The sequence below is a fragment of the Labrus mixtus genome, chromosome 11 (genome assembly GCF_963584025.1).
Source record: "Labrus mixtus chromosome 11, fLabMix1.1, whole genome shotgun sequence".
Lineage (NCBI taxonomy): Eukaryota > Metazoa > Chordata > Actinopteri > Labriformes > Labridae > Labrus > Labrus mixtus.
In genome coordinates this window covers 17,694,948-17,721,450 of record NC_083622.1, presented here as the reverse complement: position 1 = coordinate 17,721,450, position 26,503 = coordinate 17,694,948, and the positions used below count along the sequence as shown (strand labels likewise).

The window sequence follows — 26,503 nt, the reverse complement described above, 5'->3', positions numbered from 1 at the left end:
TGGCTGACGTTGATATTAATACCCATGTATGCACAGACTGTTTTTTACATATTGTTACAAAGATCATGAAGTAGTAGTACTGTACTGTAGTGGAATGGAGAACATTTTATAATTTTACCTTCTGTCCCACTCTTCATCTACACTAAAGAAAATAACCTCTTCAACTTCAGTCATATGTAAACACATACCATGAGAATGAAACGAAAGTGAAAGCACACTATACTCTTATGACACATTTTAAAGTGCATACTGCCACCTACTGTATCAGAATAGGATTGGTCGTCTATGGATTCCATTCATTATACATTAAACAAAACTCAATCTGTCAGATTGGCAGAAATATTCCTTTCTTGTTGAAACCATTTATCCAATATCCAAAACATGCAACAATAACCCTCAGTTTGTTAGTTTTGTGTTTAAATCAATGTGAAAAGTGTGAAGTAGTTCAGTAAATATGATTGCATCACTGTTTTATGCTGATTTATAGAACTTTACTATAATAATTAATATCAGCTACAATCAGAGGATTAAAATGCTCATGTTAAGGTTGTAACTAATCTAAAAAAAACGTCTTCATATATATTAATTTCTTGAAAGTAAAGTTAAAAAGTGATGTTGACGTTGGAGAGTTTTATTCTCATTGGTCAGCATCATCCAGACCAAGTTTAAAAAACACAGGATCAGTTGTTTTCTAAGTAAGATGTTTGCATGCTGGATCAGTTTCTTATATTCTGTATAAAAAAATCTAACCTTCTCGTCCTGTCTGCCTTTTTTTCCAGCTGACAACAATCACCGTTTGAATCTCTTTTACCTTGCAAATGATGTAATCCAGAACTGCAAAAGAAAGAATGCCGTTGTGTTTCGTTCCGCCTTCGCAGAAGCCCTTCCCAACGCCGCTCAGCTCATTAAGTGAGTACGCAGAGTTCTAGGAGTGCTGAGCAAACATTTAACATGTTTTTTTTAATCTCAATAGTTGTTCTGCCTTTCTGCTGACATTGTAACGTGCCATTTTTTACGCTGCAGGGATGTGAAGGTCCGTAAGTCAGTGGAAAGGATCTTTGTGATTTGGGAGGAGAGGAGCGTGTACCCTGAAGAGGTCATTGCTCAGTTCAGAACGTGCTTGAACAAAAAGGATAAAGAGCGAGAGAGGCAGAAGGAAAAGGAAAGGGAGAGAGAGAGAGACAAAGAAAAAGAGAAAATAAAGGAGAAGGAAAAAGAAAAGGAGACTCCTCCTGCAACGGGTGAGTCTGGTAACTTTTAAGGAGTATATGTTTATAAATGATTAGTTATACTTCTAATTTTAATTGTGTGTTATTGTCCTTTTATTGTCCAGCCCTGGTCAACAAAGCTGCCCTCAAGTCCAAGATTGTAGAAGAGTTCACAGTAAGTCTGTGTGATTATACATTAAACATTATTTTTATTATAAGAGCTGTTATTTTTTCATCGTCTTAATTGATATGCTCTCTGTTTTCAACAGCCCAACGCCCTCATTGAGCAGTTGTCCACATATAAGCGGGTGGTTGCAGAAGAGGAGTTCAGGGAGAAGCAGCTGTCTGCTCTTAGGGTGGACGTCTGCAGCACAGAGGCTCTGAAGAGACTTAAAGGTCAGAAGTCACTCACTAAATTTCCTCCTTCTCATAAACTTATTGTCCCACGTGGATTTTCCAAAACCTGGAAAATAGTCGACCAATTTTCCAGTTATGGAAAAACGAGAGATAAAGCTAAATGTGCTGGAAAATTATTCAAGCATTCTCCTTATTTCATATCAGAGTTCCCAAAACAGATGGCATTGTCCCCTGAAATGTTTAAATTATGTTCAGGATCATATCAAATAATAGTGGTAGTTTATGGACAGTAATATTAAGAATAGGCTACATGCTGTAAACACACCAAAGTCACATGACACAGTAGCACCTGCAGACTGGATGATATTAAGGGAGTGTTACAACTGTGTCAAACAAGAGAATATGTAACCGTAGTGGCCCAGACTTTAAATTATTTAAGATAAAATATGTTTCAAATGTAAAAATCTGAGTCCCTGCTGTCTGCTTCATGTTTTTTTCTGAGGTGTATAGATTAGTGTAGTTGTATCTATTCTTGTTTTAAACTGTTGAAAATGTTAAACTGGTTAGCATGCAGGGCTCTCCACAGACATGAAGTAGCCATCCAGGAAATTTCTATTTCACTATTCTATCATACACACTAATATTTATAATATCTCATATTTTTTTGAGTTTGCTTACCAAATTCTTATCAGTTAGGGAATTATTGCAAAGGAGCATTAGGGCTCTCTGTGGGCTGGTCACTTTGTTAAGTGGGCAACGTTGGCTGTAGGTAGCCCAGTGGCTCCACAACAGTACAGGGTTCATTTAAAATTAGTGAGGCAAAGGTAATAGGAGGGGGGTCAGGGGTCGCTCCCTCAGGACATTTTGAGATTCCTTACCGTAATTCCCTACATGCTTGTAAATATTTATGCAACACTTTGTGGTTGAAATTCAAATATGTAACAGGAAAACTCTACATTATGAAATAATAAAGAACAAAAATCAATGCTACTTCCTGAATTAAGCTCACGCTGTTAATTATTGAATCTGTTATTTTCTTACATGATTATTTCAAAACAGAGTAGTTTAATATCAAACACAAAACTCATGAGATAATTATGTTCACTGCTTTAACACTTGAGTTAAATAAAGACTTTCAGAGTCACTAAACTAACATAAAAGCCAAACACAAAATAACTGAGATTTCACCACAATAATGAGATTAATTTAATGTTTATGTTGCATGAAATATTTTTAATTTGAATTTAGTTTATTTGTAGTAGTCCCACTACTTGAGGGGATGGTGGTACCTCTCCTAGAAAGAAACTCTAACAATTCTGTAATTGAATGAGGTACAAATCTCACATTAAATCAAATTAATGTACCTTGTTCAAAAGTCAAATCCATACAAAACAAAAGCTAATGTGTTCATTCCCACGGATAAAGCAAAAATAACAAATAAAGCCTTGGGGTCCTCCCCCTGGAGATTTTGAGCATCAAACACTATAATTCTTGTATTCTCGTGTATTGTTCTTTGTCCTTTATTTGTTAAATACAAATTATTTCATGTTCTCCTTTTACAGAATTATTTTCAGCCCTTTTTTTTTTTTTTTTTTTAAAGTTTGTTCACGATAAATATAAACGCCTTTTTAACACCATCACTATTTGTAAATTAGTTTGGAATTAGTTATTTATAGATGAACATTTGTTGTCATCATTATAACTATTCATATTTTGAGTAAGGCAGGCTCAGGATACTGGCTCTTTATTTTATACATAGCCCAGTTTTTTATTGCATGCTCAAGTTTAAAACAATAGACAGTTTACAGATGTCATATTCTAAATACAAAACCTCAGAAATCAAACATTGTACAGCCCAAATACGTTTTTTGAATTGAATTATGTTGTAGTTGTCCTTAATGCCAATTCATTAGCCAGACCTATGACATGTAAATTTAACAAATACATTCATTGAGAAATGTGAACTGAAATTCACATTGTTATTGATTTGTTATATTGAACAACATGAAACTTAAACATTTTAATTTTGTTTTTAATTTTTTTCTGTTTGTCAACCGTCTCCTCCTCTCCCAGACAAAGCAGGAGGGAACAAGTTTGCAAAGGACTTTGAGGATGGAAGTCTGAAGTTGCAGGAGTTTGTCAGCTTCCTTGACAAAGAGATGAAAACAGGGCCTCCCCTGCTGGAAGCTTTGGGAAATGCAGACATTTTCTACGAGATGCAGTATAAGGAGGTTAAGATTGTGGCCAATGTGAGTGTTCAGTTGAATATTATCCTTATTTTTCATGACTACAAAATCATCTGGAAAAATCTAAAGATATGCAGGTTAACTTTGTGTTTATTTGTTACTTATGTTATGTGGCACTGCTCCTCTGTTTTACTTCAAAATACTGTTAATTTACTTTAAAGTTATTCTTCTTTTCATAACTCTGGATCAGGTTAACTACATATTATTTTCACATTATCTGTCATATAATTCTGATTCTTTCTGCCAATCTGCTCAGGCGTACAATGCATTCGCCAACCGTGTGGCCAGTCTTAAGAGGAAATTGGATTCCCTCAAGTCGACTCTACCTGGACCTGAGGACTCTCCCATCCCCTCCCCTTCTGAAGACGCCCCTTCCCCCACTGGCTCTGATTCCCCATTCCTGGGACTGGGGCCTAGCAGAGCACAGGTGGATCCAGAGCTGGATGGCAAGGCCATGGATGATGGAGAACTACCAAGTGACAACAGAGACATGGAGGACATGGACATGTCTGATGAAGAGGCTGATGCTGTCACAGCAGGGGGTTAGTGGCTACAGAGGGTCTCAATGTTTGTTATAGATCCATATTAGGCTGTCCAGCTGTGTTGTCATGTCGATTTGAAAATGTATCAGCTCTTTGAATTATCTTACTAGCAGGTGAGAAGAACGACAAGGGGAATGCTGCTGTTGCCAAGGCTACAAAGTCAGACGCAGCATTAAAATCTCCGACCACACCAACTAAAGCTTCGAAGGCCAACAATATTGCTGCTGCCACGGCAACTCCAGTGACTCCTACCTCTGCTCCAGCAACCCCTCTGGGAGTCAATCTGGAGAAGGTGGATCTTGGAAAGATCAGCTCCATTCTTAGCTCGCTCACTTCTGCAATGAAAAATACAGGTATGTTCAGGGGGCGGGGCCCAATAGATCTAGAACCCAATGCTCAACATGCCAGACAGAAGTCTTTGATAAAGAAGTCATTGTGAGAAACACATTTAACATTTACCCTAACCCTGGAATCCCCCCCCCCCCCCCCCCCCCAGCACCATGAGGTATATTTTAATATTGACCATTATACATAAGATTGGAGCATTGAACGCTTAAGTCATATCTGTTTCCATATTTGACATATCTGTTTCCCAGTTTTGTTTTCTTTTTCTATCTAGGTAAAAAGCATCTGTATGCTCTATACGATTTGAACTAACCTTGATATTGTCACTGAAAAATGTTAAAAATGAAACTGAAAAAAAGAATATGAATGTATTACATCTTGGTACAAATAATGTATTATGTGTATGTCAATAGCTGAAACTCAAATTTCTTTTGACAAAAAAATGATTTGGGTTTGTATATTTCAAATAATATTTTGGTTTATATGACCATAGAAATATTGATCTGAGAGACCTTAATGGGTGTGTAAAGCACAATAAAACTTAGGGGTCAAGTTTTAGGTGGATTTAACCACCACCATCTGAGTTTTCAGAACCTCTCTTTAACCAAACCCTCTCTATCTTTAATTTTTTCTTAGCAGCCAGCCCTGCTCGGCCGTCTCCTGCAACACCCACCACTCCCTCTGGCCAGTCAGTGACGCCCTCCAGCCCTGCACTGGCCAGCATTCTGTCACGAGTGGACATCACACCTGAAGGCATTCTCAATGCTCTGTCCAAAACAAACACACCTGGTAAAATGCACATGTTTTACATTTTAAACACCATTTATTCAGCATTACTGACCTTTTTGTTAAGTTGTAATCTGTTTTTCCTCCTGTTTCTGTCATGGTGCAGGTTTATCCTCCCTTCTGCAAAGTGTGACAAACACTGCCTCAGCTCCTCCCACCCGAACCTCCCCAGAATCATCAGCAGTAAAAGCTCTGCTCAGCCCAACCACCCCCAAACTTAAACCCAGCCCAGGGAACAGCTTCAAACGAGACACACCAGGCAGAACCAGAGACTGGGGGAAAGAGAGACAGCTGTCCCCTCCTCCTCCACCCCCTCCTCGCCCCTCTGTCCCCTCTGTCTCTCCCCCCAGTCTAGAATCAAAAATCAATAGTTTCTTGCAGGGTAATCCAGGCTTTAGTCTTGCTCTGGGTGATGTCAGTCCTGATGGGGTTGATGGAACCCCGGTGAGAGACGAGGCTGCCTGTACCCCCACCCAGGATGAGATCATGGACACGCCTGGGAGTGTGTCAGAATCTCTAGGGTCATCTGGAGGTCATACCCTCTCACCGACAGCGTACCGTGGCGAACCCTGGGACGCTGTGATCACCCCTTCAGGAAGCAACAGCAACGGGGACTTTGTTAGCTCCTCCTCCTCATCTCGGTACGGAGCCGGGAAGAAGAGCGGATCAAAATTAGATGAAGTGAAAAAGCCGGTCTCCTCTTCTCCTAGTTATGACATGAAGGGTAAAAAAGATGGACAGCACAGGATCATGGGAAACAACAGAGGGATTGGAGAAAGGAGGCTCTCTGCAGGCTCTCGTAAGACGAGCACCGGCTCAGACGACAGTGGTCTGAGTGGAAAGCGAGAGGACAAAGGAAAAGGTCTAGGCTCTCCTGGCCCTGGTGAGAAGGAAGGCCAGTATCATCGTATCGAGACTCTAGTCTCACCCTGCACTGAAGGGGCACCCATCCAAACTCTAGGCTACTCCAACCGCCCACTCGCTGGAGAGCGCATCAAGACAGTTGAGAGCATCCGCATGTTTGGCAGAGGGTCTCGAAGAGGGGGAGGAGCTGTCAGTCGGCCAGGGGGAGCAATGTGGTACGAGGAGGAGGAATACATGGAAGCTCAGCCTCCCTCACCCCACGCTGCCCCCCCGCCTCTCAATATTGTCCAGGGTGGCGCCGAGGACATGAACCCCAACATGCCGCCTCCTCCACCACATCTCCTTCTTGCACATCTCCACCCTCCTCCGTCCCATCCTCATTCTCATCCTCCTCCACCTGCTCAGTTCCAAATGCCCTTCCATGCAGATAACATGCAGAATCCTCCTCCATCCCTCCTCCACCAGCATCCTCCTCCCACATCCCCTTTCTTCAACGCTCCTCCACCTATTCCCCGACCCCCTCCGCCTCCCATGCTGCAGCGCATTTCCCCTCCACCTATCCATCCCGCTGTTCCCTCTGTTGTCATGGTTGGGGGAGTGTTGGTCCCTGTCGATCGCTCCCTAACTCTTCCTCTCCCTGTCAGACCTGAAGGTGCAGAGCGAGGTGGGCTGGGGCCCAGAGGAGGCAAATTAGGCCCTCAGCCCCTCATGTCATCACTGCTGGGTGAGCCGCCTAAGCTGCTCCGCCCTGGCACAGTTAAAGAGCCTTATGCCAACCGACATGCCCCCCCTCCCCTCCGACTAGGTAACCCTGGTGTTCCTCTCCCATTACTGGGCAGAGTGAAGGAGCCTTTAAATCTACCTCTTCCTCCACCTTCTCCCTCCCCCACATCCTCCACAACCTCTCCCTCCACGCCAAACTCCCCTGCCGTCGATACAGCCCCTTCTCTCCACAAGCCCCCTGCTAGTCCTCCAGCTATGTCCCGCAATCAGACCCCTAACCCCGTTCCCCTCCTCAACCTTCCCACTACCCGACCCCCAATGCTTTCAGTCCCCATCCCACAGAGACCTCTGCTGCGAGGCCGAAACCCCCCTCAGCATCGTTACCAAGATCACCCCATAGGGGGGTTTCGCAGGGGCAAGCGGGCCGGTCCTCCCTTTACAGGTGGTCCCTTCCATGCACAGAAGAGACCTTTTCTACCCCCACGCTACTGAAGCGGTCGTCTATGACAGGCTGAACGAGAAGTTCAAACAACAGCGCTGAAGTGCAGAATGTGTGTTAGCCCTGCTGGTATGAACCCAGATATCTTTACTCTGTCAAATAGCTTGAATTAAAACTACCTTAGGCTGTGTGTAAATAGCTTATTAAAACGTCATGCTAGAGCTAGCTAGCCAGCCAGCCAGTCATCCTACACTGTACAGTACAGCTGTGAGGTTATCAGTTACAGAGTACAGTGTTATGTAACAAACCTCCAGTCTATCTCTTTTTTTCCTTCTCTCCATACACAGTAGATTAGTGTCATCAGGTCTCAATAAAGTTACATCATCAAAAGACAATAACAGCAGAAATGAAACAATATTTTATTAAGAGTTTGCCGACTTTTAATGAGTGATTGTTGGGATTCCTAACTTTAAAGAGAGGCATAGAAAATAAAAGCAGCAGTTTGATATTTTAGGAAATCATTTTGTTTAGTTTCTTAATGAGAGTAACAGAAGATCAATAGAACCCCGATATCTTTACCGTAAATATCCAACACAAACCAGAGCTGAATAGCTTCACTTAACATAAAGACTGTAAATGGAAAAACAAGTCTGCAAAAGGTTAAAATACAAACCTTACACTTCTCTTCTATTAATTAATAATATAATTTTCACAGCTTTATTTCATACAAAAGTGAAAGTATTGAAATAACACAAGAAGTTTTAGAAGGCTGCAATGACTTATTGAGTCTAAGCTGTTGGCTGGATATCATCACAGCAGCAACGTGATCCTGGATCACCACTTGCAGCTTCAGGTTTCTTTTGTTACATGTTTAGAGATCCAGGCTAGATGTCTGCCCTATTTCCAGTGTTTATGCTAAGCTAACATTATCATATCCCCAAAATCAAATTTTAAAGACCTATAAAGCCAATAATGGTATTTCCCAAAACATCAAACTATACCTGTAAAAAAAAAAAAAAAAAAATGTTATCGTAAAGTAGGTTCCAAAATAAGCTCTTCTTCCATGAGTGTCCGGGTGTGTGCCGTGTGTCCTACAATTGTATTTCACATTTCAAGTGACGAGATTTGTGTTGCAGCTTAGGTTAACACTTGTTTTTATTTCCAGAATACCTGCTGTAAATAGTGTTCTTCTCTTGCTCAACCTTTCCACCTTCTATCTCTTCCACAGTATATCTCTTTAGCTTGTAAATATAAAAAACTGAGATGATGCAGCGTTTTCTCTTCAAGCTCTTGTGTCTGTTAATGAGGACTTTGATCCGCACTCACGCACCCCATATTTACTGTGATCGAGGCCTTGGATAAGCTTTAGCCCCAGGAGCATTTCTCTGCAGTTTCTGTCGCGCCTGCAGAAGAAGCGGGAGAAGATAATTGTATATTTTTATTTTCAACATAAATGTTTTCCTGTGCGCACTTCAAGTTAGACTGAGTCATGAAGATACTCAGTAGTGGGTGGCGGGAGGGGGGGGAAATATTCAAGCTTGACCTACGCTCACACTAGGCTTCAAAGTGTACTGACTTGAATAAAATCCAGAGTTTCAATTCAACTGGGGGGGAGGTATTTTATTTGGTCATTATTTATGACTTGGATTGCGCTGTTGTAATTTATTTGCGCTGTTCAGTTTTTTTTATTTCTGCCTTTTTTTTCATAGATATAGTTTTCGTATAGTAACACAGCTGCTGCCATTCATATTGCATTAACATTAAAATACTTTTATATGTATAGCTGTACTTTTGTGCCAGATTTAATTGGCCATTTTCACTTTGCAGCTCTCATATATGGTATCAAGGGGGCAAAAACATTGGAGCTAATAAGAACTGTTTTGATAGTGGTTCATTTAGATAATATTGCTATTTTGGCCCCTTCCTTTCTTTTGTTTCTTTGCTATTTTCATCCTTTTTTGCCCTCAAGCCCCTGTGCTCACCTTCTGCTCACATGGAGAGTGGTTTGTCTCTGACCTAAAAGTACAGCTCATCAAGATTCACTGAACACCTGCAAATGTATCTCCATGACGTTTGTGCACACATGCATTGTAAAAATATAACGAGGAGCATGTTTGTTACTACGGTCTTAGCACATCATCAGAGTCCTGATGTTATACTGAATATCATACAAGTCTGCCACCAGCCTCTGTAAACTGTACATTTATTATGTGCAAAACAGCTAAGCGCCATTCCCTAATCTCTACAGAGTGAAAGCTATATTCATTTTCTATGCACAGGTTCCTCCTGCTCACCAAGTAATTATCAAGTTCACCATTTTAATTGTTCATGTACATAACTTTTTTTAGTTTTTCTTGACATTTCTAATCGTCTGTGTACATTTGATAGGTTGCATTGCCCTACTGCTGTTCTCTTCAGTGATGCTTTATCACTGGTGTTTGAGTGTCCGATCCTTTCTGGGTTGACGAACATGCACACACTCTTAAAATCACATTCAATATGCATACACAAAGAGGCAAGATACATCCAGTCTTTTCTTTTTGTTGTTTAATGCAAAAACTAAACCGGACAAATCAAAAGGATGTAATTTATGGACATGAGTCTCTTTACCTGACATATTAGGTATGTTTATCATTTTATTATTGCACCAATGACTCTAAGCAGCTGGTGTGCTGTTGTTATTTAACAAGGGGATTTGCTCGTTTCTATCACTTTCCACTTCTAGTAGAGACCCTCAACTTATCCCTCTCTCGACCTCTTCTTTTATGTTAATGCTTCTTAACATTTTGCACACGGCAATGCACAATGTTTTTGGAAAACCATTTCCATTTTAAATAATGTACAGACCACATTTGAAACACCCACTTAACACATTGTGACACAGACTGACCCAGTTCCAGTGGACCAGCTATGAACTCACACACGCTAACCAATGGCTGTACAGTTAATTGCCATTTGCTTACAAAGCTGTGTATTTCCGTTAGTACATTGTAAAAATGACCTTAATGCTTTAATGTTGTGCCACCATCTTTACTGCTCCACTGAACATTTAAAGGGGAATGTTTAACTGTGGCCTTTGCCATTATTCTATTTTTTTAATCTTTTAGTATGGTAACATTTGGAAGAAGTGCAAAATTGTTAAAGGTTGTTCAAAGTAAAGTTAAGCTATATTAATCTACAGAAGGACGATTTTTTTTATTTTTTTTGCAGACATGCACTGTGAACATTGTTAAGTGAGAAGGCAATTACCTTAGCTGGTCCCATATTCTTCATTACATGCAGGGTTTCTAATTCATTGAGTCACAAAACTGAAAATGCCAGTTTCGCCTCTCTAGTGACGTCACTTGTCGATAAGTGAAATGAAAACGTATATAAAAAAAATGGACTTGGCAACTCACTTTTATGATGAGATGCTTTAATTCCCTTTCAAGATTAATTTGTTTTCTGTATGTAGATGGTCGATAATCTTTCCAAAGTTGCTGTATCTCCCCCAAGTGGCCGTTTGACTGAACTTCACCTCTTTAGGTCTGAGACACAAAAGTCTCCCATCACTAATGTTTCTACATACCGACCTGCTGTTGGCGTATTCGTATGAGACAGATTACAACCTAAATATCTAAATTCCCCCTCGTAACATTAAATACATAATTTAAAACATGGATAAGTGTATATTTAACAGTCAACATTTGTTCAAATTACTTTTCAGTGTTCATGCATTTAGATACATTAATAAAATGTTTTCAGTACGTCCCTATTGTAGTTTAAGATTAGACGATATGTGTCAGTGATTCCACCATTAGCTTTAATTGAATTTTTTTTTAGTAAATTTATTATTTACTTTACCGTATAAAGTTTAATTTCCATTATTGACTTAGAGGTCTAAAAGATGGATGCTTCGGGCTCTAAATGAATAGACTATATGCTGTAACCTCAGTAGATGTCTCTTACAGCTGAGTGCGTGGCTCCATAACGTTGAACATGACTCTGCTGGTCTACCTTGTTGACTGTAGTAATGCTGCAGGTCTGTGAATTCGTGTAAAATTGTTTGGAGCTGCAGAGTGCTACAGGCGCACCTGAAGCTGATTCAAAATAATAATTGAGGGGACTTGTGTTTTTGCTTTACGTGACGTCACATTATGAACAGTTTCATCACTATTTGAGCATCGTTATCAAGCCTGTCTGGAGAAAATGATCTGAATGTGCATGCTTTGTAGGTTTTTACTTAGAGCTACCTCTAACAATTGGGATATAACGTGGTAGAGCTCGTGTTTTGACGCTCGCTCTGGTGTGGACATTTGGTTTTTGAGCGAGCACGTTGTCTCGTGGCAGCGTCACTACGTCACAGCCTCTGTCTTAATCCGTGCTTCCGGTGTTATGGCCGCTCGCAGGGAAAGGTTGACAGTGATGTGAGATATCTGAGAATGAATTCGTGGGTTTAGGCAGGCGTGTGTTTTGGGCATGGCGGTAGCACAGCTGTTTCGGCTGGTTGTCAGCCGATCGGCGGCTCGTGCAACACTTCGCGCGCACAGGAGGTACAGCAAGGTGCGCACGCTTGTTATTACTGCAGTACAGTAGCTTCAGCTAACATTAGCAAACAGAGCATGATGTCTTCTGTCTGCAGCTGTGGTCACTGTTGCTTATGTAAAGGAAACTACTACTGTGCTTTTAAAAGCAGGCTACTCGTATACTTAAATCATGGTTATCTCTGTTTCTCTATCTCTATTGTCTGCCATATGAGATATATATATATATATATATAAGACATTTTTCACTTTGGTTTTGAAAAGACAGTTAATATGTGATGTAGTGAATAAAACTGTTGAGTGAATGAGGCACACAACTTTACACCTTTCTCTTTCTCTCCCTCTCTCTTTGTAGTTATGTATATTTCCTTAATAGATTTGAATTATCAAGCTGGACTAGATGTAATTTGTGCATTCATTAAATTATGTTTTAATACATTAGGTATGACCCCAATTTATATTAAGAATATAGTATATCTTTATAATAATGCAGAGAAAGATAAAACACAAACTTAACAAAGTTCCATCATATTTTCTTTATGGTCTATCAATATAAACTCAGGTACCAGTCTGTTAGGTACTCTTAGTTATAACGAATGCAGCCCAGCAATCATTCCTACCTTTGCCGAGGTCACTGTGTGTGTGTGGTGCTGTTGTGTTGTTTTTATCCCTTAATTACATCTCTTCTGTCCGGCTGCAGGTTTGTCCAGCTCTCTCCCAGCGACTGCAAGTGTTTGAGTCCCTTTGGGAAAAACGGTCCAATAAGAAGAGAGTTGAAGCCACAGACACACCACTCAGTATTCGACTAGCTGACGGCCGGAAAGTGAAGGGAACAGCTGGTGTCACCACACCTCTTTATGTTGCACAAAGTGTCCGGTAATTTTTTAAATTAAATTTTACTGACTTTATTAAGCCCTGGGGGAAAGTCTGTTTTTTTTACACTCTGTTATTGAGAGACATGCTTCTCACACACATTGGTCCAAATTACACACATGCACAAACAGGACCTGTGGACATTCATTAATGGAGATTGTCAGGTTTGGTGTCATGAACAAGGGCAACTTGGCAGTGCTTGGGTAGTGCCCTCCCACCTCTTTATCTACCAGACCAACTTCCATAGTTTGGTCCGCAACGGAACTTGAACTGGCGGCCCTCCCTACGGACTGAGCTACTGCCATTATTATAAATATATGATGTATACAGAAATGCAGTCTTATTTAACTTGGATGCATTTTTTTGATAAAATTAGCCCTTTTCTTGCAGTGTGAAAGGAGCTCTGGTCAGCACAGTGAACGGGGAGTTGTGGGACCTTGGGCGGCCACTCGAGACGGACTGTGAACTACAACTTCTGGGGTTTGACACAGTGGAAGGAAAGCAGGTAATCACACTTGTAAATAAAATGTTTTTCTGTAGTTTCATAGTTAAGGTGGTTTTCTACCAGCCATTCTTTATTGATTTAACTGGTTTCAGTAGTAAACCCTCTAGGGTAAAGGATGGAAAATTTTGCTTGCCATATAACAAAACAAGATGTCATACTAAAATAACTAGATGGATAATAACTGCTGTAACAAGTCATTTAATAGATGGCTCTTTGATTCCTTGACCAAAGGAGATAGCTAATGATGTATCAGAGAATTTCCTTTTCTGTAATATAGGAGTTTACAGTTAATCTAGTCTGAATAGGGACCTTCCTTATCCAAACCACTGTTGAAAGTATGAGTAGATGTTTACTCAACCAACCCTCTACCATGTCCCCTTTGTTAGGCAGCATGGAGGACAGGAGCCTGTGTCCTGGGCGCAGTGTTGGAGAGGGAATTTGGTGCAGAGGTGTGCAGAGAAGGAGCGTCAGAGCTTGGGCTTTACTGTGATCATCTGTTGGACAACAGGTGAGATATGAAACTGGTAAACATGTTCAGATGTGTCAACATTTTTGACATGACATTGTAGTATCTTCTCGAAAACATTTGTATCCATTCATTGTGAGTGTAATCGTATGCAGCGATCACACAGACTGTAAAAACATGGAGCTAGTCTCGGTTACGGAAGTGCACTGTGTGCGTCCTACAATGGCAGTCACCATACTATAAATGTTGTCTCAACCAAACTTTCGGTCAACCTAGTAACAGGCACACAGGTGCAACTGAGGCGGGCCTTTAGCTGCCTGTCAAACAGCTAGAGCGTGCCTGCTTGAAGTCACATCAGACACGCCCCTAATTATGCATGAAGCCTTTCATTCTTTACAGTGAAGTACTGATGAAGACATGAGCTATTCAGACCAAAATCATTAATGTAATGGGAAAAATGTATTTTGTTTATGTGTTTAAATAATTCTGTTGTTCATATTCTCACTTCACTGAAATGTTCCATAACATTTCTTGTACAAGGCTGTAAACATGATTATTTCTGCTGGAAAATCTACATTTTAATATGGGTTGTGGGTCTTCATGGTATTTCGGAGCCAGCCTCAAGTGGACACTCGGGGGAACTGCAGTTTTTATTTCCACTTAAACATTGGCTTCATTTTTCAACATTAGAGGTCCCCACTTATTAGTACCTTTTGTTTGGGGTCCTGGTTCAGTGTATTCATGTATTTTGAACCCACAGAAGTGCGCGTTAGTGTTATTTAGAACTACCTGCCATAGTTGGTACGGCCTTATAGTGTATAAAACATTAAACAAAGAGAGGACGACAATAAAATGATGTGTGATGAAGTAAAAGCAGCACAGAAATGAACAACATCTTCGTTGATTGGCACATCCAGGTGATGCCGTCTAATAATCTTGACCATGTTCGATAAGTTTCCTCACATAACTGATTTAAAGAAGCAGGAAAGTGTTCTAGCTCCGTCGAGTCATCTTGCATCTTGCAATGTTACTCTTCTTCTTGTGGTTTGTTGCGCATTCTTCTTCTTCTCAATTTCTGTCTAAAAGCAGTTGGCAAAGAGTTATTAGCATTACCGCCATCAGGATTTGTGAGTGGATACTGCCATGTAATTCTCTCTGTTCTCCACTCAGATGTATTCTTTGTACAACTGCATGCACCGAACCGTAATGTCCGATACAAATGCCGTTATGTCCCTACTTTTAATTAGTCTGTACTGCTATAATGAACCTCTTTTTCTGACAAGAAAAAACAATCTATACGGAGAACTTGACCTGTCTTCCTACCCCCTAATCATCATCAGTCTTGTTTTCTTTCTGCATAACTGTCTGTCTTTCTGCCACAAATTCATTCGCTTTTGATTTACTCTAATCTGTCCTCCCCACACAGTGTCCTGTCTCTGAGTGATGTGGAGGACAGATGTAAACAGACTGCAGCCCTCAAACTCCCTCTGTCCAGACTGGAGCTGAATACAGACGACATCCGGGAGCTGTTCCAGGTCAGCAACACCAGTGTCTCTGTTGTAACAATACACTCATGATCGTGTCTGAAATCATTCACTCTATCACGGCTCCCATCTCACTTACTGTGGGACGTTCTGTGCAGAGGACTTCGTAGTGAGTTCAACAGCAAAATACATTTTTGCTGTGGATACATTTTTTCATCTTGTATTCATGGAGACAAAGCCTGTCCCTAACTTCCTGCTGTCCATGGTAAACTTTTATATGATCATTGTTCTGATTATTGTTGTTATTTTGATTGTAGGACAGTAAGCTCAGACTGCAGCTCTTGGAGGAGCAGAGTCATGGCCCCATGGTCACAGTATACAGGTATGTATTTGAATAATATGCGTGTGTAATAACTTATTACACTCATTCCTAAAGTGAATTGATCTGTTATATTCCTCTTACTTTTGGAAAAATTATTAAATCCGTTTGATCTCTCTGATTTGACTCAGGCTTGGGGACAGCATATCAGTCTGCAGCGGCCCCCTTCTCCCACACACTGGCCTCCTCAAGGTCTTCAAGATGATCCAGGTGTGTGTGTGTGTGTGTGTGTGTGTGTTTGTGTTTGTGTTTGTGATGTGTATTCTCCTTTTATTCTCTCCTGTCATTCCCTTTCATTTTGTCTGCCCTACTGCTCAGTTTAAGGATTAATGGCATTTCTCTTGAAAGACAAATCCTGATTAAGATAATATATTTTGATTTTGATGATGCTTATTCACCAGGATTTTAAAAAAGAGATTCAAAATGTTTTTCTTCAAATGTGTCAATCAAAGATGTAGGGTTAACCTCATCACTACAAATATTTTATTTTGGACCCACTGGGCACCATCCATCCAGTTAGACACATGCTGGGGTACATGGAATTTCCTCATCGTTATTGATCCAGAAAGAGAGAGTTTCCATACTGGGCTGTCACTGGGCAGACATGGATTCCGTGGCAGGCAGGCTGGAAATATCAGCAGCAGGATGTTGTGTTTGTCAGAGGCCAGATTCCTGTTCTCAGCCTTTACAAACACACTGCCATCCATCAGTCGTGCTGCTGTCACCCCTTCCTCTTCTGGCCTCACTCTCCCTTTCTTTTTCTCCACCTCTTTGTTTGCTCTTTATCATTCTCTCTTTCCCTCGCCTCCCCCACTTATCCTCCGTTTCATCCTAGCTGTCTGCCGTGACCCTGACCAATCAGACGGAGTCCTCAGGTTTGACACGTCTTTTAGGTGTGGCCTTTCCTGGCGAGAAGGACAAGGAGGTATGGGAGAGGGAGCAGGAGGAGGCGAGAAGGAGGGACCACAGACGAATTGGGGCGGTGAGACAAAGAGATGCATAACTTAACTTTAATATAAGGATAGAGATGTGTGTGCGGGTCTTAAATGTATCTTTTCCATGGTTTTCTAGGACCAGGAGCTGTTCTTTTTTAATGACGTGAGTCCAGGCAGCTGCTTCTTCCTGCCTAAAGGAGCCCACATATATAATACCCTCACTGACTTCATCAAGGTGAACATAACGTGTTACATCATCTCTGTCACCGACTCTTTATAAATCGCAAACAATAATCAGATGCAATTATTAGTTTTATGTGAGAGTATTTTATAGAGACACGCTGCATATGCATCTTAATGAACTAAACTGAAGTTGATTATAAAAGCTCAACATATGACCTGAGCTATATTTATTGGGAATGTAGAAAATGTAATGCCGTCCATATAAACATCCATCACACACAAACACAATTTGTTAAATGCTTTGTCCCCACATTACATGTTGTGTGTTGATGCATCCTGGGGGTCTAAATGTTCAAATCAGCTGTCAGGATATTGCTCTCGTTGTTCAATTATCGCACTGTTGTGACAGTCTGCCCCAGTCCTGCACTCATTGTCGCACATTTCCTTCCTTCCTGACATCTTGTAGAGCGAATACCGAAGGCGAGGCTTCACAGAGGTCGTGACCCCGACTCTGTACAGCACTGCATTATGGGAGCGCTCTGGCCACTGGGAGCACTACAGTGAGAACATGTTCACTGTGACATCAGAGGGCGCTCAGACCTACGCTCTCAAACCCATGAACTGTCCTGCACACTGGTGAACACACACGCACATAAACACACACACACTACTACCATTCCTCTACTTGTGTCAGGTATCTGACAAGCAAAGGACTCCCCCCCCCCCCCCCCCCCCCCCGCAATTTAGTTTTGTATGTTAGGTTATAAAATCTGGAATTCCTGATAAATCCAGAAGAATTACATCCCTGCTGTTTACCTCATAGTAACTAAACAGTGTCTCCCTCTCCTCTCTTGTGATCAGTCTTATGTTTGAGCAGCGTGTTCGCTCGTGGAGGGAGCTCCCCCTGCGATGGGCCGACTTTGGGGCGCTGCATCGTAACGAGCTCTCTGGCGCACTGGGTGGCCTCACTCGTGTCCGAAGGTTCTGCCAGGATGATGCTCACATCTTCTGCACACCTGAGCAGGTAAATACACCCCCCCCCCCCCCCGCTTAAGAGCGTGCATACATTGTTTTGTTTTGAAAGGACCCTTCTCTACACCTCTGCATACTTCTGACCGTGTTGTGAGAGGAGTATGAACCGCGAATTGGACACATGTGGAGCCATATTACAGTGATTAGATGGGTTGTTCAAATAACTCCTGAGACATTCCAGGAGGCCTCAGCCTGAATGAATGAAGGTCTTTGTCTGTTCAAACATTACACCTCCGTATGTGCATCTCGGTGGCTCCACAGTCTGTGTAATCCTGATCACAACACCCTCCTCCTTCTGTTGACCTGTTAAAAACCTGATCATAGTCACAGGATAATCCTTACTATGTTTGCTTCTGAAGATGCTTATTTAATCTTTTGGAGGTTACAGTAAATACATTTGTAAATTCATTCTTCTAAGAATCCAAACCAAATGTATTAATAAAACACATTTCAAAACAAGTTTCCCACTCCAGGTGGAATTGAAACCCCCATGTGTTACTTAATTATTTACATTATTGCGTCGCCTTGTTTCCCTTGTCTTCAGCAGTTTCTTCTTTCTTTCTTTCTTTCTTTGCAGCTGCAGGAAGAGATTGTGGCATGTTTGGACTTTGTGAGGAGCGTGTATCAAGTGTTTGGTTTTTCCTTCCACTGCCTCTTGTCTACTCGTCCTACACCGTGCCTAGGGGAGCCTGAGCAGTGGGATAACGCTGAGCAGGTAACCCATCACTCACATTCTTGTATGCCACAGTCAAATGGCCTATAAATGCATGTAACAGGGTGTGGTTCATCACTGCCTAGGAAAATCTTTAAACAAATGACATTGTGTGATGATGTCCATTTAATCAGTCAGCTCTATGAGGGGTACTTTTCCAGCAGCAATCTGCTCTTTACCAGGCTGCTGGGCAGATTCACGTCTCTAATTCCCATTGGACGCCTTTCAAATTGCCGACAGAGCAGCGTTTTCAGCAAAGTCAATTGAGTGTAATTAAACATAATGGCTCCAAGCTCCCACAGCTCCTTAATATACACACATAAAGACCAACATGACAGTCATAATGTGCATTAACGTACCTGTATTATCTCCTATGCATACCTACCTAGTCAGTGCTGTGTGTGTGTGTGTGTGTGTGTGTGTGTGTGAGAGCAGCAGTTGGAGAGGAGTCTGCAGCAGTTTGGTGAACGTTGGGAGTTGAATCCAGGAGACGGAGCTTTCTACGGACCAAAGGTCAGCACAAAGGGCAACATGCAATGAATGAAACTGATTTCCACATACAAGTGTAAACATCATTTAACAAAACACATTGGGACCTAATCAAACTTTTATTTTGAAAAGTCCTTTGATGCTAAAAGCCACTTAAAACATCCATATGTGAGCTAGGATATGGCGTTCTGAGCACTGAAGTACCTGTTTTTATTTCCATGCAAGAACTGTTAACTATAATAAACAACTCATTTAGTGATGGCATTAAATGACAGTTAACCATATACCGTGAACAACAGCCATACACATGCTGATATGTTGACAGCTCCATAGACATAAACTCCTGTGCACAACTTAAATGAAAATGAAACGGGGGTCTCTTGTTTTATATCTCTCTTTGTCATCACAGCAGTTTGGTCTAGATGTGCTGTCTCACGGCGCATGATCACATTAGTGATTTTTAATTGATGTGTTATTCCATAGCCTGATTTTGTGAACAAAATAATATTCTTACTGGTCTGAATCAACTATGTCTTTGTTTTTCTTCTCTTTGTAGTTATGTTCAGATCTGATTAAAACCTTGTTTGTAGATACAGTAGGTCCCAAATAAGGGCAGGTTAAGGTCATAGACTGGGGCATGTAATAGCTTGCACTATTAATTGAAGATGTACAGTCACTCTGTATGCTAATCAAGCTAATCAGTTGCTATTTGTAGCATGACAGTTAATTTGCAGATGCGAGGTTGGTATCTATTCTCTCATCTTAACTCTTAGATAGAAAACACCTCAGCACTTTTTCAAGTAGTCCAGCCATTAAGTTATGCATAAGTTTAACCCTAAACAATCTTATTTAGTTCTTCACTGTAGAAACCTCTTACACCAGTTTATTAGTGTAACAGCAAAGATAAGATCAACACAGAGGTCTTTGTTTCTTTCTGGTGATAAACAAATGCATTTTGAGCTCTAAATGACACAGTTCACACTGTCCCAGACCACAGGAACAGCTATAAAAACAGAAATGTGCTAGCTGTTGTACTTGCGCTTTATGACGGTTAAAAAGTGGCTGAACTTGAGAATGACCTCGGTTTTCTTTGAGGCGATCTTTGGTTTCTTGTTTACTCATGCAACAAGTCATTTAGCGTGAAGAGGAAGTCAGCAGTCATGATCAAGCTCATGTGGAGGCACAGAGAGTGGAGGTAGGTCAAATCAGGGTGGGGTTAGACACACTTTAACAGCACCATGAAACGAAAAAAACATTCCTTACTGCCATCTAGCTAGGGTGTGTTAGCCACAATTAACTAGATCAGCTCCTCCCCCCTAAACTCAACTGCAACCCTTTCTGTCCACAAAAATGCTGTTTGTCCCCCAGCAGCGTTTTGGCATCAAAAGTCTAAATCATATTTGTAGATTTTGGCAGTAGAGTAGAGAAGCGAAGCCCTAATGTAACCCACTCTTGCATGTTTCCTAACAGATTGACATCCAGATAAAAGATGCAATTGGAAGACAACATCAGTGTGCCACGATCCAGTTGGACTTCCAGCTGCCAATCAGATTCGACCTTCAGTATGTTGGGTGAGTCATAAACTTCTGCTTTTGGCTTTCAATCACTTTAGCATTCCTACATCTGCATTAAATCTGCATACTGGCACATTTGAAGCTAGTTAGAGTTACCCACATATACTCCCTGTGTATGATGTCTTTTAACCACTCAAGTTGAAATGAGGTCTAACTTCATTAGGAACTAAGTTTATCATCAAAGATTATTCCTTGGATTGAATTAATGAGTTCAGGCAAGGATGCATCAAAGCTTGTTTTGGATGTTAGAAATGTAATCTACTTCCCTCGTGGTCTCCTGTTTTCACTTGTTTTGGCCATTCAAATTCAAATCCTGCATCATGGTATAACAAATGTTTTTATATCAACAAAACTCATTTAAAAAATGTGGTAAAAAGAAATCTAGTGATGTGGTAAGAATATTTTTAGAAAATATTTTCAAAACACCACAAAATGGGGCGCTGGTGGCCTAATGGTTATTTTGCACGCTTTATGTACTGAGGCCTCGAAGCAGTCGTCCTCATCGCCGGTCTCAGGTTTGAATCCGACCTGTGACCTCTTCCTGCATGACATTCCCCACTCTCTTTCCCCCGATTACTGACTCTAAAGTAGGCGTTAAAGCCCAAAAATAAACCTTAAAAACAATAGATATTAAATACAAAACATCAAAGCTTGATTTTGTAAAGTGTCATCATGATCTAATCATCTCAGAGATGTTAAAAGAGAGATGCTATGTTGAGTAATCTGATCATCCAACACAATATATTACATCATATTGTAACTGGTTGCCATGTTGCCGGGTCGCTAGTTAGATTAAGGACTAAAAATACTGAATTAAGTGTATAATTTGGATTCAGTATTGATTTTAAGATTCAACACTCAGCAGCTGTTTTCACTGCATCTCCAAGGAAAGTGAAATGAAGGAACTACGTTTATGTGTGGCGGTGTGTCTGTGACGTGCATGGCTGTGTGAAAGGTGAGCCATTGGCATCCAGTCTATCGGGGTCGTGATGAGTGAGTGAGAGCGCTACATGTAATGACAGTCTTTTTTTCTTTTCCTTTCTCTCAGTCGAGATGGACAACTGCACAGGCCTGTGATGATCCACAGAGCCGTGCTGGGATCACTGGAGAGAATGATCGCCATACTGGCTGAAAACTTTGGAGGCAGATGGTGAGAAGACATCATGTCACTAACATGGAAATGATGCATTTTATCAAGCTATTAAACCATCACTGCGTTCTTTTCCCTTACCCAGGCCACTGTGGTTGTCCCCAGCACAGATCATGGTGGTTCCTGTAGGGGGCAACAGTGAGTCATACAGCCAGCAGGTCAGTAGTGATGAAGATTTCCCCACATAAGCATACCAAGTGTACTTTCTGTCCATCAGTGTTAACATACTCATTGATGTGAGAAGCTCAGCATAGATATAATCTTAAAAATAGTCCCTCTCTTTTCTTAAGGTGGTCCGGCAGTTCCGTGAAGCTGGCTTCATGGCAGATTTGAATGACGACCAGGGCGCCACCTTAAATAAGAAGATTCGCTCTGCTCAGCTGGCCCAGTACAACTACATATTTGGTAAGAATGAATAATAGGATGAAAACTGTGGCTGCTTATTATAGTAAAGCCGGTCACTTGTCTATTTTTTTAAGTCAACCACAAAAATGCACACTCCAGAATGATTTCCATTGACTTCTTTATTTGCGTGTGTTTGTTCAGTGGTGGGGGATAAGGAGGTTGAGAGTGGGACAGTGAGCGTGAGGAGCAGATCGGGTAAACAGTTGGGGAGGAGGCCGACAGAGGAGGTGATGACATCCATCACAGAGCTTCGAGACTCCAGGAGCAACTCAGACGAGTTTTGATGAAAACATCCTGAACAACCTGAGTCACTGATGTTCTAAATGTTTGTTTTGCATATACAAGCTGTTATACTCGTGTCTCAAGAGGAAGTGGCTGATATTTGTAATAAAAGTCTAAAGAAAATGTTCCTTACTTGTTGATTTGTGCATTAACGGCATTAACGGATAATTCTGTGTCCTTAAAAGTACAGGGTGGGGATATGATGCTATTTTAAGATCATTATCCATCTATTATCAGCATTACTCAGCTACAGTTGCAATTTGTTCGCTTAAACCCTTTAAATATGTGAAGCTCCAGCTTATGTAAGTGTGTGTCATGATGTCAGATTAGGAAACCAGGCATACCTTTAAAAGCCTGGAAGAAAGGGAGGATACGGAGGGGGATTTGACTAAAATAGGAGAGGGAACAGGCGTGACAGGGATGTGTGTTTTCATGTGTGTTTTGTGGAAACAGCCGAGTCAAGGTACGGGTCAAAAGGATTTGACATTTTTTCTTTTTAATTGAGAGAGGGCAGCGGGATGGAAAAGACATCAGTCAAAACACAGACACAGGGCGAGGGAGAGAGGGAGGCGTCTGCACTGTAAGACTGGACTAAAGCAAGCAATTCAACAAAGCACGTTGTGAAACAGGTGGAATTGAGTGTGTGTTTAGTTCTAACAGATCATCAAGTATGCTAAAGAGGAAAGGTGAGGCAGGTTCATGGGAGAGCCTGCTATACACCAGAAAAAGGGTGAATCGGAGTTCAATGACTAGTTCTTAGTCAAGTTCAGAATTGACAGACAAAAACTGAATGTCTATCTTTTAAACCACACGTTAGTTCTCTAAGGAGCTTTAGTGTAGAAGAAATGCAACTGGAAATGCTGCTTCTTGACGGGCTAAAAAAGGGAGAAACCAGAGGCTCCACAGTTTGGTGATAAAGGGTCAGTTCACCCAAATAAAAAAATTGGTATTTTCTCTTCTCATTGAGGCATACCGGTTTGTGTTTGACATCTGTTTCAAGATAAATAGGATTTCAACCAACACCCTTATGAAAGGGAGGCAGAGGGGGAAAGTGTTTAAAAATTGAACAAGCGTGAGTTTTAAGATCTTCATCAGGCTGTATGAGCCTTCATGCTCGTACAGTTTGGCAAGGACATGCACTGAAAGAGAGTGAACGAAAGTAGCCACAGGTTGGATTTGAACCCAGGCTTCCCGCTTCAAGGACTGTAGCCTCAGCTTGTAGCCTACTGGTGTTTAGATTCAAACTCACACCCTTACATTTCTAGCTTGATATAATAATGTAATCCAAACTGCATTTTAAAGATAGAACTCATTTGTTCTTTTAGAATCTGAATACCGGAGGTAGCGCTAACCATAGCTGTACACCTACGGCTTAGTTGGCAAGTGTTGTATTTAAAGTATCTCATCCTGAACCAAGTAGGACCTTTTGTTATCCTATCTTATGATAAGAAGGAAAGGGAAAAGTTAAGAGTTATTCTAAAAGATGCTTAAATAACAGTTAGCTTTGAAGTAAAAATGTCAACCTGCTGTTGGTGTTTAAAAAAAAAAGGCTGTGTGGTCACCAAAGTAAGAAACATTGATCATTTTGTAGCATCAATGTTTTTACAAAATATCAGTGCAACACATCCCGTAGCTATTCTTAAGATATGTCAGCCCTGATCGAAGTAATGGAATGCCTAAAATTGCTGGACAGATATTCCCAGGAGGCATAACGCTAGCGTAGAAAAACATTAAACAGCAGCATCTATGTGCATAAACAGTTCACATTACTTTAGAATTCCTGAACGACTGTCGGTGGGATAATAATAGTCACATTGAAATTGTTCTCCAGAGATGTAAGAAAGTATGTTTTCTCTGAATTTCTAATAAGAATATGATGTTGTAAAAATACAGTCCTCTAAATGTATTCTTGATATCATACCATGTAAAGTATTTATAGCACAACTTGATGCCAGCCTGAGCTCTAATTCTGCCATTGGACTTGTTTTAAATAAGAAGATAAAATGTGGCCCAGACCGCACAGCGACCAGCCAGCATTGCACAGTTGTTGCGTAGTGATGACATAGACCATTAGCTCCAGTAAACACTACCATCTTTACTTTATAGATAACAAAGTCAGGCACCCTGTGCCCTCTTTGCTTCCCACTCTCTACGCCTACTATCTTTTCTTTGACTACAAACACACACATGGGAACAAACACACACACACACCCACACACACACACAAAGCAATCCTTCATTCAACTGCTGTGCTGGAGTCGCACAGAGTTCATAGGAAATTATTTTTAGCTAAAGGGGGTTACCAAAAAAAGAAAGCTGCTGTTGGGGCGGCTAAAAAGATTTTTTTCATGAAGGTACATAGTAAGACAATAAAGAGAGTTTACTGAGGGAGGGATAGATGAATATCTACATCATGAGAGAGAAGTAGGTCTTCATGGGAACAGTATGAAGAACAGTCCGTCTCATAAACGTTGAAAGGCCCTTACTGCCCTTTTACTTTAGTGATAGTTTAACATGAACTAGTTTCTGTGACAGTTTTATTTCTTTAAGAGAGATAGTTTCTGTATTTATTTATGTTCTTTATTGAGCTCTTCTTACTCTTGAGTAATGGTTGGAGAAGGCGATGCAGCATATTTGATGTACCATCAGGATGTAGCAACATTTAAATCAGATTGTCCTCATTCATAGTCTTTTCTTTCAAATGTCAATAAAATAGAGGTGAATGCTCAAGTCTTTGTCCTCAAATGCCTTTAATTTGTTCAATCAATCAACCAAAACCTAAAAACATACTCATTTTATTCTATACTTTAACATTAAACATGTCCAGAATCTACCCTGCCTTTTGCCAGCTGGAATCAGCTCCAGACCACTACGACCCTGAAAGAGAAAAGCAGTATTAGGATGTGTGGACTAGTATTGCAGTACTCGAAACCTTCACAAAGGTCTCAGTCTTAGACTGGGCGGACTCCAGATTTGAAATCGCGTATCACTCACAAGACCCTAACACCTTGCTGGTGTTACGGCCTCAGTGAGTGATACGCCCCCTACACACAAGATGATCATTTTTCAGTGATATATATGGTGTTGGTCTTGTCTCTGTCTCGCCCTACCTTGGTCTTGGTCTTGGTCTTGACTAGGTCTCGATCCCTAATTGTCTTTGTTTTATCTTGGTCTTGACACACTCTGGTTTCGGGTTCGGTATGTCCTGGTCTCTGTTAGTGTGGTCTTGACTACAACACTAGTTTGGACTTTATCATTTTTTGACATTGGCAGATTTGAAAAAGATCTTACTAGCTAATGTTAATAGTTTTTCCATAAAGAAATATTTCAATTAATAAATATTCAATATAGTTGATCTTTGCTTGTTTAGTTAACAAGGGCAGAATTTTTTTGGGGGGGGGAGGTCTGATGTTTTAGGGTTTTCAGGGGCTTTACGTTTAAACTACAATGACAAATGTAGCATTAAATTGGCAGAGAAAATATTTCCTTTTCCCAACATATTTTTGGAGCCTGATAGTTATTGTTAAGTGACCGATGTTGTGATCACTGCTGTCCTGGAAGTCCAGTTTTTTCCCAGAGGGAGGCAGGGGGACGGTGACCCACGGGGAAGGCAGAGCCGAGCAGGCTGGCCGCAGGAAGATAAACAGGCTGCTCTGTATTGTTCTCCTGGTATCACAGAGAAACTGTCAGCCTGACTGATTGAAGGCTCAACCTTCCCAAAATAGGCCCTGTGAGGCTGGGCTGCTTCTCCCTTCCACCCTATTATAAATAACCCCCATGTGTGTTTGTGTGTTTGTGTGTGTGTGTGTGTGTGTGTGTGTGTGTGTGTGTGTGTGTGTGTGTGTGTTGGTGCCTTTAATGTGTGTTTTAGAGTATGGGCATGCAGAGAGAGAGAAATGTGATCAGTGCCAAGGCAGTCCGAGAAAATGAAGCCACCGAAAACAATAACAGGAGGTCTGTGGGGCTCAGAGCCAAACAGTGACAAGAGAAACCACGGTCAA

General features: G+C 41.1%; 1 protein-coding gene across 5 annotated transcripts in view; it reads left to right on the top strand.

Annotated features, from left to right (window-relative positions):
• LOC132983889 (threonine--tRNA ligase 1, cytoplasmic-like) overlaps positions 1-22,630 on the top strand; it is a 28,285-nt gene extending 5,655 nt beyond the window's left edge. The window contains exons 1-18 of one of the 5 annotated variants that reach the window (XM_061050429.1): positions 11,852-12,052; positions 12,734-12,909; positions 13,297-13,411; positions 13,798-13,919; positions 15,304-15,412; positions 15,679-15,743; positions 15,872-15,950; positions 16,576-16,722; positions 16,812-16,910; positions 17,325-17,494; positions 17,720-17,882; positions 18,468-18,605; positions 19,038-19,115; positions 20,562-20,662; positions 21,714-21,815; positions 21,901-21,973; positions 22,106-22,220; positions 22,362-22,630. In XM_061050429.1, the coding sequence (XP_060906412.1) occupies positions 11,969-12,052; positions 12,734-12,909; positions 13,297-13,411; positions 13,798-13,919; positions 15,304-15,412; positions 15,679-15,743; positions 15,872-15,950; positions 16,576-16,722; positions 16,812-16,910; positions 17,325-17,494; positions 17,720-17,882; positions 18,468-18,605; positions 19,038-19,115; positions 20,562-20,662; positions 21,714-21,815; positions 21,901-21,973; positions 22,106-22,220; positions 22,362-22,504 (2,079 nt within the window). In that variant the 5' untranslated portion in view covers positions 11,852-11,968 and the 3' untranslated portion in view covers positions 22,505-22,630. Of the gene's footprint in view, positions 1-779; positions 910-1,023; positions 1,242-1,333; positions 1,384-1,477; positions 1,605-3,638; positions 3,815-4,067; positions 4,354-4,463; positions 4,707-5,334; positions 5,488-5,590; positions 8,780-11,851; positions 12,053-12,733; positions 12,910-13,296; positions 13,412-13,797; positions 13,920-15,303; positions 15,413-15,678; positions 15,744-15,871; positions 15,951-16,575; positions 16,723-16,811; positions 16,911-17,324; positions 17,495-17,719; positions 17,883-18,467; positions 18,606-19,037; positions 19,116-20,561; positions 20,663-21,713; positions 21,816-21,900; positions 21,974-22,105; positions 22,221-22,361 lie in introns of those variants that run through there. The other 4 variants (XR_009674888.1, XM_061050428.1, XM_061050427.1 and 1 more) reach the window with 4 other exon arrangements.
• Positions 22,631-26,503: the final 3,873 nt, after the last annotated feature.